The sequence below is a fragment of the Stigmatopora argus genome, chromosome 13, assembly GCF_051989625.1.
Source record: "Stigmatopora argus isolate UIUO_Sarg chromosome 13, RoL_Sarg_1.0, whole genome shotgun sequence".
In the NCBI taxonomy this organism is placed as follows: Eukaryota; Metazoa; Chordata; class Actinopteri; order Syngnathiformes; family Syngnathidae; genus Stigmatopora; species Stigmatopora argus.
Window position 1 is genome coordinate 15,812,041 of NC_135399.1, and position 12,642 is coordinate 15,824,682.

Below are 12,642 nucleotides of genomic sequence, written 5' to 3' on the forward strand. Positions count from 1 at the left end.
GTATAGTGCATATATTCATACTTTACTAATGTTATGAATGCAGGATTCCATTTCTTCAATTTGGTTGTTTGACTGGCTCAATCCGAAAGATGCGTTCAATGAGCCGGGATTTTCACAGTGCTGAATTTTATAGTACAATTGTTAAGTGAAGACTGCATTATTTGCACTCATTATTCAATCAGTGCACATGTTAGGTACAATAAAATTACACTATAATTAGCACATTTAAATATCATCACGCATTTTATTTACACTTTCTTATCTACTTTACAAAAACAAACTAGTATACTTACGTATTATTACTTTTTCGACAACTCCTTACCTACTGCTAAGTAAGCTAGCACCGTGAGAACATGAAAACCCCGCACAAAACCCAATAGAGATTGAACCTCCGCTCTCAGAAATATGGCGAGGATGTGCAAACCGTTGTAAATTTCTTCACAACTATTCTATTTACTAATTCTATTTACCGAACTCGCCCTAACGGATTGTCTGGCAAATGTAACGAATACCGCATCAGCATGTGAGGCTCCGTTGGAGATGGAAGAATCCATCTGGCCCGTTCCGCTCTGCTGACTCCACACTTACCTTTACCTGTCAGTCTACTTGCGCTTTCTTGCTTTGTCTTGCCCGTGAGCGCGCATCTGCCGCTTCTTTCTCCTCGCTGTTGTCCACGCTGACATTGAACTTCAAACCAGTCTGGAGCATACTGCCATATTTGTAACTAAAAAATCAAGGGTATGGCTTATATGCGCACAAATTAAACTTGACATGCACGAAATGACAACGCAAGACAATGCGGCTGATAGGGTCATTTATTTCAAAATAGAGAAAAGATAAATAAACAGATAAATTTTATTTGGACGTCTATGAATGAAATTCAAGAAAAAAAAAAGTATCTTGCATAAAACATGAAAAAACTCACTTACATGCCGCCATTTTACCGTAACGTGCTCTGACTGGCGAGTAGCCTTGATATATGTGTTCATAGTGTTTACCATGTCATCACATCCCGATAGTTGTTAAGGCCGCTCGAAGGTCTTGCGGTCGATCATTAAAATATCAGCCTTGGTACCTGCGCAATGTGTATCTCATGCTATTATTGCACCCAGAGACTTGGTGAAAACTTGATTTTCTTGTTTGACGTATTTGCATAGTCTATCTAAGTGGGAATTGCCGCTCACCCCGTAATGGTTTCATTGCTCACTGTCAGTCCCACCGACATGTTTGTTTGCGAGGTAATCAACAGGGGGTGATGAAGCGTGAGCCACGACATTATGTTTCGGCATTGCTTTTGCCGTGCGCCCCGGGAGAACGCTTGATGGGACGGACGCCGTTCGTCTACGATGGTGTTGTGTTAAGTGCGCCGCGACTTTAAAGGAGAGCAAAACGGTGCTTAAAGTTCTTGCTTGTGTATTTCATTTAGCTTCCATTAGAAAATTAGCATTGCTAACTTCTGATTGATTTTTTTTTAACCTTACAGTGCCTTGGAATTTAATTTGAAAGAGCCTGTTTAAGAAAATGCTGCCGTGCGATTGGCTGGCCACCAATTTAGGGTGGTCATAGTTGGCTGGGATAGGCTCCAGCACCCTCTGTGACCTTTGTGATGATTAGCAGTAGGGAAATTGAGTGAATTATGGTTTAAAAAACGTACATGTGATACAAAATCTGATCGATTTTGAGGTCAACTTTAGAAATGACAATACTTTGATACTTTTTTGGGATATTTTTGGAATAGTTTGGGTACCACTGATGTAGACGCAACATGGGAAGTGACAGAAATTCCATTCTTTGTCGTGGCAAAAACCCGTTTATGATACGAGCAGTCTTCACGGTACAAGATCGGTCGCGGAAAGGTAGTTGTCGTATCGTAAGGGTGTTGGACAAAGCGCGGCTTTCCGACGGGTGACCTTTTAAGTTTCAGCAGCGTTGGGTAAAAGCGAAAACCTGACATTATAAATAACGTCCGTGGCTTTTAGCAAACTCTCAGTGGCCCACATGCATTTCATTGGTTTGAAAAAGGCAATTTGAAACCCTGATGGATACATTTCATCCTTGAGCTGGCTAACATTATTAAGGAGACAGACATCTTCATTATGCTTTCATTTCCCTCCAGAGCATAATGAGCTTCTGTATTAAAAAGAAAAAAAGGAAAAAAAAGTTCAACTTTGAGTGTTAATTCCTTTGTGCTAAAGTGAGCCTTTCAGACGGCGCAACAGGAGATAATTATTGTCGCCTATAGAGGCAAAGGGGCCTGTAAACACATTTAGTTTCATCTGCTTTAATTAAAGCAACTTTTTAAAAGACATTTTCATTAAAAACGGTCAGTGACCATGCAACCACTCTCGTAGAAATGGATATTAATCATTATTAGAGATAGTACATCCTTTTGAAATGATATTTTAGGCCTGATGTTCGTTGTTGCCATGCAAGGCGGAGATGAATGATCAAAAAGAAGGGTGATCAACAAATATACATTTTGTAGACATTTAACACAATAACATTTTTCTGACAAATTCCAGAAATTTGGATGAAAACTTGTTTCTAACAAAATTTCAAATCAAATAGACGACTGTTGATCAGTGTTTAGGGTTTCAATGGATTTGATTGAATTGTTGCTTAACCAAATGATTCAGATTGGTGGATTATTATAACTCATATATATGATATAGCTTCTTTGCAAAATGTTACATCAGATATTACAACATCAACCATGATTTGATTCGAGACAGGGTTCATACCTATAAAATGCAAATCCTCAGACAAGCCTTCGTAAGGATAAATTGCATCCATGTTTTTATAAATCCTTCAATCATACTATTCCTAAAAAATATATAAATATGAATGCAAATACTTTAATGTAAGAAGCAATTATATTCAAATTTCTGACTCCTGTGGCTGTACATGTGAGAGATGCTATTTTTAATTCGGCCATAAAAAGAGGTTTTTCTTCCTATTAAATTGACTTTTAGATTCACTTTAATGGCTATCTTATACTTATTTTTATATTCACTTGCATACCCATCTTATTTAACTTTATTTACAAGTTCAATGGATCCAGCCAATGATCTAAGATTAATTGGGCTGTAGGCGCTGTCCAATGTCCTGAATCATGTACGTCTACCTTGAATCTGAGGTAAGATCATTCAAGGTAGGCGCTGTCCAATGTACTGAATCATGTATGTCTACCTTGAATCTGAGGTAAAATAATTCATTAAGATATTTATGTTTTTTTTTGGCAATGTTTGTCTTGGGACCTGCATTGTATTGTTATTATTTCAGTGTGTGTTATCCCCAAAAGGCAAAAAAAACACAAACAAACAAACAAAAAAGAAGAGCCTGTGTAGCTCTGCGGGTTTTGCATCAGTCAACAGGAACCTGGTTGGCTGCCAGCACTTGGTATTGTTCCAGAAATCTTTCTTGCCTAACAATGAGACGCAGCAATGATTGCCACACAGAAATAATTACGGTACAAGTAGCTTTTGTCAGACATTATTGTCGGGATAAAAAGCAAAGTGCCCAAGGGGGAGCTGTTATTTACATATTTATTTGTCAAACCAGCGGCTTTGAAAGCTTTTTTTGGACTCTGCCAGTCAAACTGTTTAGATGCGGCATGGGAGAAAATGTCTCAAGTGGCATTGATTGTTCCTTCATTATTTTTATTATTATTATTATTATTAATGATAATACCAGTTTTGCAGTAATCACTGTGCCACAAGGACAATCCGTGTTGCCATTTTCCCCCCTGTCAGCTTCCCTTTGTTGTTTTCGATCAGTGTTTTCTGCATGAAGATGTTGCGGATTCTGTGAATATATCTCGGGGGAAAGTGTGTCCCCAATGCGACTGCCCGGAAAATTTGCATGGGCGCGTGCCGAGATGGAATGAGTTTGAGTTTGGGGGAAAAAAATCATAACGCCAACCGTGCTAGATGAGTTAAACTGGCAACCCGATGGGGAAACAAAAGTCATCGCTGAGGGAGACACTGGACATTTCTGCGATGTTTCTTTTGAAAGGGCGAATCGTGAAGGTTTTACGAAAGCACCCGCGCACAGATTCTCCAATTGCTGTTGCCCGGGTCCCCACCTGAGCTCACTTTCTCCTCAAGGTGGGAAATAATGTTTGTGCCCGTTTCGACGGACCTTGGGTTTCTTCACATTTGTGACAAAATTGAAGAAGAAGGCAAAAATGCGAGGCAATAATGTACTCCGATTGACAATTTCAAAACAAGAAGTCCACCTAATTCATGCTCAGAGAAGTCATTTTTCCTGCTAAATTGTGTCTTTGATATTTTGGCACCTGGCATCAACCAAAATGAATGTGAAATTCTTTTTCAAATATTTAAATGATTCCACTCTTTTACATTAGGGCATTTTTTACCAACCTTTTTTGAGCTGCGGCACACTTTTTGCATTGAAAAAATCTCACCATTTGAAAACCTTTTCATTTCAAACTATGTCGCCTTTATTAACAATAGTCATTCTCATCAAAGTTTCATCAGCAGGAATCACATAAACCTCCAAAATTATTCCAAAATCTAATTTTCACATGACTTAATGTCACCAAAAGTTGATGTCTGCGGACCTTGAACAACTTCCAGTTCGAGTGATGCAAAAACAAGTAATATCATGTTTTTAATCGAATTATTCTTTGACTTATCTCCAAATATTACTTAACTCTCCTAATATTACGGAAAAAAATTGTACTTCGCCAAAAGTTGATGTCCTAGAAACCAAACAACATGTTAGAGGAAAAATAAGCAACAGAATGACTGTTTCACAATCTGAATCTTGTAATAGCATCATCTATAATTTAACATTCACCTTGTTTTGTTTTGAATCTTATTACAGTTCAATTTTAATCTCGTTATATTCATTTTTTTCTCTGAATATTACATTATTTTTTCTTTTTTATTCTTTTTGCAATTTCCCACAGCACACCTGACAATTGCTGCACAGTCTTTGGGAAACACTACATTAGGGAAGCAGCTAATTTGATTTTAACAGCTATTTTAAGCCAAAATATGTTTTTTTTTAGTACCCTTCCACTGCTACTCTATTAGGGGATACAAAGTGGGATTTGAGTACGCCTTCTTTTTATCATCTGCAGTCCCAGGCCTTGCGTCAGTTTTTTCCCCCCTTAACATATCCGCATTGCCCATAATTAAAGTGGATGCACAGTTGCTTTAAGACTTTAGCCACTTAATCTATTCCATAGTCTGTATCATTGCAAATGCATGAGCTTTCCTCTTTTGCATACTTTGCATCTTACTAATGGTAAAATGGCCTCATGAATATTTGATGAACAAACAGTTTGATGCGTTGTATGATGCTCGCCACTACAGGTGAACGTCGAACCTTGTATTTTAGAGGAGATTAAACGTGTTGGTGAGGGTTCTTTTCGCATCAAAGTGACGGAAGAGAAATAGCGGCGCTTTCTCCAAATGGAAAGGAATCGTTTGCACTGTTGAGGCGGCCATGTTAATCCACTGCTGATCTACCCGCTCGGATCAAGGTGCCCTAAAATCCATAATGTCACGAAGGATTCGCCTCGTGCTCTTCACAAATCGATTGACTCGCTGGGAGTGAGTTAACGAGGCTTCCCAGTTTAGACAGAATATTGAGAAATGATTTGTTGCTTTTATATTAGCTTGTTGTTTTTTTCCATTTTTTAAAAAAAGAGACACACTTGGCTGCCAAAAATGCAAAAAAAATCTTTGAAAATGTCATAAGGTCCAAATATTAGATCAGTTTAAATTGCAAAAAAACTGATGACCTTTTTAGAGGTCCAATCTATTTAAACAAGGAGGCTTGGCAGCAATGACTACTGCTAGCATTTGCCAATCAAAATGCACCGGACACCTACAATCGGAAAAGCAGTGATTGAGTGAAGTATAAAGTCACTTATATGAAAATAAAATGAAAGTATTTAGTCATTTGAAAAAAAATAATGTTTTTCCCCTATTCTGTTCTTCTAAACTAAATTTTCAAACAATTGCGAGAATATTTACAGTCAAGCCAAGAGATCATTTTACGTCAAAAAATGATGAATTCTCTCTTAGAATACTAACGGTTGAGGAATCTAATAATTGATTAATGTTCAATTAATTGTTGCAAACTGCATTTTAGGGCAAAAAAATCAAATACCGTATTTTCACGACTATAAGGCGCACTTTAAAGTCTTACATTTTCTCCAAAATAGACAGGCGCCTTATAATCCAGTGTTAAAATTAAAATGTGTCATTCATTGAGGGTGCGCCTTATAATGCGGTGCGCCTTATAGTCGTGAAAATACGGTACTATACAAAAATGCTGACTTCAAGCATCTTGTCATTTTGTGGCATTCAAATATCATTTAGCTTGGTGATGATGTACAGATGTGTGAATAAAAAGGCTCCTTTTCTCGCACTTTGGTGAGATTGTATGCTTACATTTCCAAGTTTTACCCCTTTTTGTTTTACTAGTTAGAAGTTTTGTGTGCAGCCTACTCCATTCCACATTTTGTGAGCTGCTTTCCATGGTCTGATGCGCAGCCTCTCCTCACCCCTCCCCTCCTCACCCGTCTCCTCTCCTCTCCTCTTCTCCTTTCAGGCATTCGCACAGTGGTGGCACTTGAACGCAGCACGCCGAGCTCTCCCTCCGTACGTCTGGCGCCGGGCTCGGTCAAGTTGAGGCGCGGAGCAGCTTGAAGAGCTTCTCTTCTCCGGGGGATCCATGCCGCACCTCCGACGCGCTCCATCTCCCCTGCGGTGCATGGTGGGAGATCTCAATTAAGCACCCCTTGATGCATTTGAAACAGCCTTTTTTTTTCTGCTCGCGGACAAGTGCCCACTTGGCTGATATTAGACAGGAACTGAGTGAAAGGTTCAAGAGGATCTTGTTGATTTTTTTTTGCTTTTTTTTGGGAATTAGCAGGATAAGATCCTGGATCTTCATAAAAGTCCACCATGTCCAAACTGGAGATGGTGCTTTACACTTTGTCTGCCTTGTGCATGGCAGCCAAAGCTGAAGTGAAAGGGAGAAATTGCAGCGAGGTGAGGGAGGCTTGCAACGCCGGGGGCTTCAGCTTTACGCGGGTCCCCCACCAGGAGATCCCAGGTAAGGTCCGCACGAAATATCAGATCAGATTCGTTTATGGCTTCACACATTTTTTTGTTGTTGCTTTGAGCGTGATGGTGCAACAACTCAACCACATGTTCCGTTTTCACGTGCCTGATAAAAGTTTTCAAATCCACCTGACAGAATCAAGTCAAGTCGAGTCCATGTTGATGTATTATTAGGTCATTAGTTCAAAATTGGGCGGTTGCAATATTTTCACGGGGATGAAAATGAGGCAATGTCAATGTTGACACATTTGCAAAGAAATGCGAGTGATTTGGTTCACGAAAGGTCGAAGCATAAATATGGAATTGTTGTTTGTGCTTTTTGTCTCAGGGTGGTTGTCTTTGGTTGGGTTTTTTTGTGGCTCGTTGTTTGGTGGCTCCGCCCTCCATTTTATTGCATTCTTACGGTGCGAAGGTGACTTCGTTTTGGGGAGGATTGATTCGATTTCCAGTCATTCTTTGCTTTCGTTTGTAAGGATCCCGGTTTGGAAAGTCATGGAATGTTTAAAGGATGTACACTGAGATTTCACTGTAGTGCAAATGTAACAGTAAAAGTCACATGATGAGGCTGAAACCCAAAAAGTTATCAAATTTGGAAGAAAAAAGTCGTGTTTTTGAGATTGGTAAAAGTATCGCAGTCTTTTTCCTCGTTTTGTGAATGGATGAATCCTATGAGACTACAATTGGACTTTACGATTTTGCAAAGTCACAAGAGAGGTCGTCATCATTTTAGGCAATTGAAGTAAAAATGTCATTTAAAGTTCTCCTAGGCGAGAATTTTTTTCAAATAACACAATTTTCCTCCCTTTGGTCACAGAAACCCATTTTGTCTTCTCCAAATTTCCCCTTTTATTTTTCATTGAATTGCACCCCTACCACCTTTTCGTAGAGGTCGGCGGTCAACGCGGCTATCTTTCCTTCCTTAAAACCCGGCAGTTAATTACGCCGGTGCCGCTCTACAAGATGATAACAATATTTAATCCAAATGTGAAGAGTCCCTCCAGGCGCCCGCGGCGAGATTGCCCGCCCGACTTCCTCCTCCTTGTCGTAGCCGTCCGTCCCTGCGTGCAAAGATAATGGATAATGAATGGTCAGCCCCAAGCAGATTAACTAACCCGCCCTGGCGTACGTTTTGGCGTAACTGCGACTTCCTCTCGCTTAAGTGTCTCAGACCTCAAGGGACTCTTTTCCACCTGATAAAAAAAATCCCATAAAAGCCCATTAAAAGACGTCTCCGTTCCAATTATATTATATAGCGGGTTGATAGACTGAATATACGAAGGCCAGCAACTAAAGATGTCAGACTTTTCCCGTCAAATGATCGGCGCAGAAATTATGCGACCATTCATATGTTTTAGGATTGGTCCATGTAATGGAAATTCAACTCCATTATAGAAGATCATCTAACACAAGGGTGTCAAACTCGGGTTGGTTCGCGGGCCACATTAACGTCAACTTGATTTCATGCGGGCCGGACCATTTTAGATATAATATTTAGATTTTTTTTAATAAATGGATTAAAAGAACTGGATTAAAAGCCCTGAATATTAAGTTTTTATAGATCTAAAACAATGTTTATTTTAGCTTTTTAAAAAATATATTTTTAGATTTTACAATGATTTCCGAAATAAAAACACAGAAAAATGGATTAAAAAATTATAATTATTGATTTAAAAGGGGGAAAATCAGGAAATTTAATATACATCTATACTCTTCATTTTAATTTGATCCTAAAACAGAAAGTCGGCACTCATGATTTACTTTCCCGGGCCACACAAAATGATGCGGCGGGCCAGATTTGGCCCCCGGGCCGCCACTTTGAACCATGTGATCTAACATAAAGCGATAGATTCTACCTTTTTCTTTAGTTATGAGGGGTATAAAAAAGGTTATTTTTAGTCAAATGTAGCCATCCTCCCAGAAACACGTTGAATTCCCCTTTCTAATCTTGAAATTGCTGCCATCTCCTGGCAGTTGTGCAGAAAGATCATTGTTTTTACATGTTACATTTTAAGCAGGGGCGTGGCGGCTGAGTGGTTAGCGCGTCGGCCTCACAGTGTTCAAATCAGGGTCGGTCCACCTGTGTGGAGTTTGCATGTTCTCCCCGGGCCTGCGTGGGTTTTCTGTGGGTACTCCGGTTTCCTCCCACATTCCAAAGACATGCACGGTAGGCTGATTGGACACTCTAAATTTCCCCTAGGTATGAGTGTGAGCGTGAATGGTTGTTTGTCTCCTTGTGCCCTGCGATTGGCTGGCCACCAATTCAGAGTGTGCCCTGCCTCTTGCCCGAAGTCAGCGGGGATAGGCTCCAGCACCCCCAGCGGTTCAGTAAATGAGATGAGATGAGAAATGTTGAGCAAAACAGCATTTGACTCCAGGTTACACTGTAAAAAAAAATCAAACTTCTTGCGAATTTAAGATTTTAAGTATCCGTAACAAATTGTCGACTAGAATTTTGCCATTTTTTTTCTTATCAAGTTAATATTGTGAAGTTAAAATTTTGATTTGTAGCTACATTTAAGTGAATTTTAGGGTCATATAGCATTTATATATTTTTTTACTCTTGTTGTTTCTTTTCAATGTAGTTTCCCGCTAAACATATGTATTTTTCCCCTTTTGACATTTTCTCATTTTATTCATATTTTTATTTTATGTTATATCATTCCATCCATACCTGTAAATGCCCGCCCGTCCCCACAGCAACTACTTCTTTAGTTTAGTCGCGGCTGCCACAAATTAGACGGCAATTAGTCCTCAAAGCAATATAATGAGTACGCGTCTGGAAGTTAAATGGAGAAAGAACTGAGTATGATATTTTAAAAAATCTGTAGGAAAGCCAGATAACATGATCATGCTGATTTTCAAACTGTCATCTTCCTCATTATTGCTTCTTCAGAAAAAAACAACAAGTAAGAACAGCATTACTTTAAAACATTAAAAAGAAAGATCATTGTCCAAATCTAGTAGAGGAAACTAGATCTCACATAAAGATGCAAATGTTGGTGCAATATGATATTTTGAAAGATGTCTACTTCTTGACAAGGTTATCTAATAGCTTTTCGATAATAGTAAATGTTTATTTTTTTGCTTTGGGAATTTATTTCAGATTGGCATTGGAGTCGAAATATTTTGGCACAATGTGATTCTTAGCGTTCCAATCTATTTTGGCTCCAACTTAATGTGAAATAAGTTCTATAGTTCGACAAAAAGTGTAATTAAATTTAAAGTGCATTGCTAGAATGCGTTTGGTATGTTTGGTTATTAGCTGAAATTAAAATGCTTGGCTAGCGCCACCTATATGACTGGAGAAAAAGGTTTCCGATCGTTTTATGTCGTAATCGAAAATGAATGGATGTTTCTCATTTTGCGTGAAAACACTCCAAAGTCATAAAACGCTTGCGTTTTCCAACAATTTCTCACCGACTCCTGCGAGAACACTTAACATTGTGTGAATGTGGGAAAATATCATAATTCACTTTAGCTGACGTGAGAGGCCAGCGTCCAATTGTTGCGTTCTTTGGCAAGACCAAACGCGATAAGAACCAGCTGCTAAATCCCGGCGCTTTCACGCGGCGAAAGCAGAAACAGCTGTGTTTGGGGGAATTAAAGTCGGCGGCTAAGCGTAAAGGTGAATTTGCAGGAGAAGCCATGGTTTCATCGGAAAATCTTGGCACGCGGGGTGCATAGCCCGAGCGTTTTTTCACCCTGCATCAGCAGAAGTAGCTCACGGGGAGGAATTTTCTTCAAGTCCAGCTGAATGGGATGAAAAGCGCAGACGCACTGCTTAGCACTTTCTTAAAATGACATCCAACATGGATTGTGTTTGATACTTGCACTAAAACATCATGGCTTCCTCTCTCACATGCTGCGAACCACTTGAGTCACTTAATATTTTATGATATAAATCCTTTTATGACTACCTATTTATGTGTGCGCTTTATGGTGAAGCTTTAAATCTCATTGTACTTGTATAATGGCGTTCCATTCATTTCCACTAAAATCTGCGTTAACATCCGACGAGTGCACTATTTTAAATTAAAGTCGTTAAACAAACACTTTGTAGATGATAAATCAAATCATTTGCACCATTGTTGTTCTCTCTCGCCATCTCTGACAGCCATCGTGCTTTTCACACAATTAAAAGAAAGGGGAAAACATTTTATAATCCCATATGGCACGTCTATCACCGTGGTGCATATTTGATAAAAAGGCCACCTGTTCACCGCTGCCTTAAATAACTAACACACCTTGGCATCAATGTCACCGACTTCACAAGCCATCTCGGAGAAGCCAGTGAACAATTTCATCCTTCATCTCCAGATGATGTCCCCCATGCATAGACGCCGTTTGATCTGCTCTTTTGAATGAGTCATATCGCGGCGAGGTGTTATGAGCGCCTCAGCAAATTCGCACAGGACGGCCGTGCCCTTGAGGTGTGCGTGCATACGTGCGACCTGCCAGATTTTTTCATTAAAGATTGACCCAACTTAAAATTTAGGATGGACGCAAGCACATCCTTGTTTGGAATAAACCCTGCCCCCTTTTTTGTAGTTGCATTTGTTGACCATACAAACGCATGTCAGTTGTTTGATTTTGATTTATTTACAGACACCCCTACTTATGAACGAGTTAGGTTCCGAGCGATTGTTCATAAGTTGAATTTGTTCGTAAGTTGCTCAGTGCTTTATTTTGTATTATAATTTATGTTTAAGGCTTATATAAGTATATTGAAGGTTTATATAAGTGCATTCGTATGTTTAAGGCTTGTATAAGTAACACGCATTGGTTTGTACTGAAAAAAACATTTAATAAAATGGAGAGAATACATACAGTACTGTATCCATACATTAGAGAGAGAGAGAGAGAGAGATTTACTAGAAACTGGCCGAAAGAAGCTATCAAATGACGATTGCAGTTTTCTTTTTTTCATCATAAATGATGCGGTAGCACAGTATGGCATCATTCAATTGATTTGCAAACTTTGTGCAACGTTCAATATTTGGGTCGTGCTGCTCGATCTTTATGTTTATAAATGGTACTGACGGTCGAACGATTCAAGTTGTATTCCCGTGCAACGCGCATCAAGCTTCGTTATTATTGCCACTCATTTCAAATGAAATGGCTTGCCGCTTCCTTGCACCTCCCTCAATAGAAGCCTTTCGCTTTTCACCAACCACATTGAATAATGGATGCACGAGATATTTAATGATAAAAATGAAAAAGGTTCTTTACGCACTGGAGATACGTTCACGCACTTCCGCACTGCAACGAAGAAGGTAGATGCTGGGTGAGCTGAGCTCTCACAGTGCCAGGCGTCGGTATTAGCGGCGGGAAGAAGCACTACTCGGAAAAAGGCGGGCAATACAAAATCGAACGTACGAACATTTTTCGACATAAACGCAATTTGCAGACATGTTCGTATGTACCGTTGTTCGTAACTCGAATGTTCGTAAGTAGGGGAGCGTCTGTAATAAGGGACAGCACATATTCATGAACATACTTGTATTCATGTTACTGAACATATATATGTGAAGATGTAAGC

General features: G+C 39.4%; 1 protein-coding gene across 2 annotated transcripts in view; it reads left to right on the forward strand.

The window, feature by feature from the left end:
* The first annotated feature begins 6,914 nt into the window (after window positions 1–6,914).
* LOC144086891 (glypican-6-like) overlaps window positions 6,915–12,642 on the forward strand; it is a 60,671-nt gene continuing 54,943 nt past the window's right edge. For both annotated transcript variants that reach the window (XM_077617055.1, XM_077617056.1), the window contains exon 1: window positions 6,915–7,095. In XM_077617055.1, coding sequence (XP_077473181.1) covers window positions 6,945–7,095 — 151 coding nt within the window. In that variant the 5' untranslated portion in view covers window positions 6,915–6,944. The remainder of the gene's footprint in view (window positions 7,096–12,642) is intronic.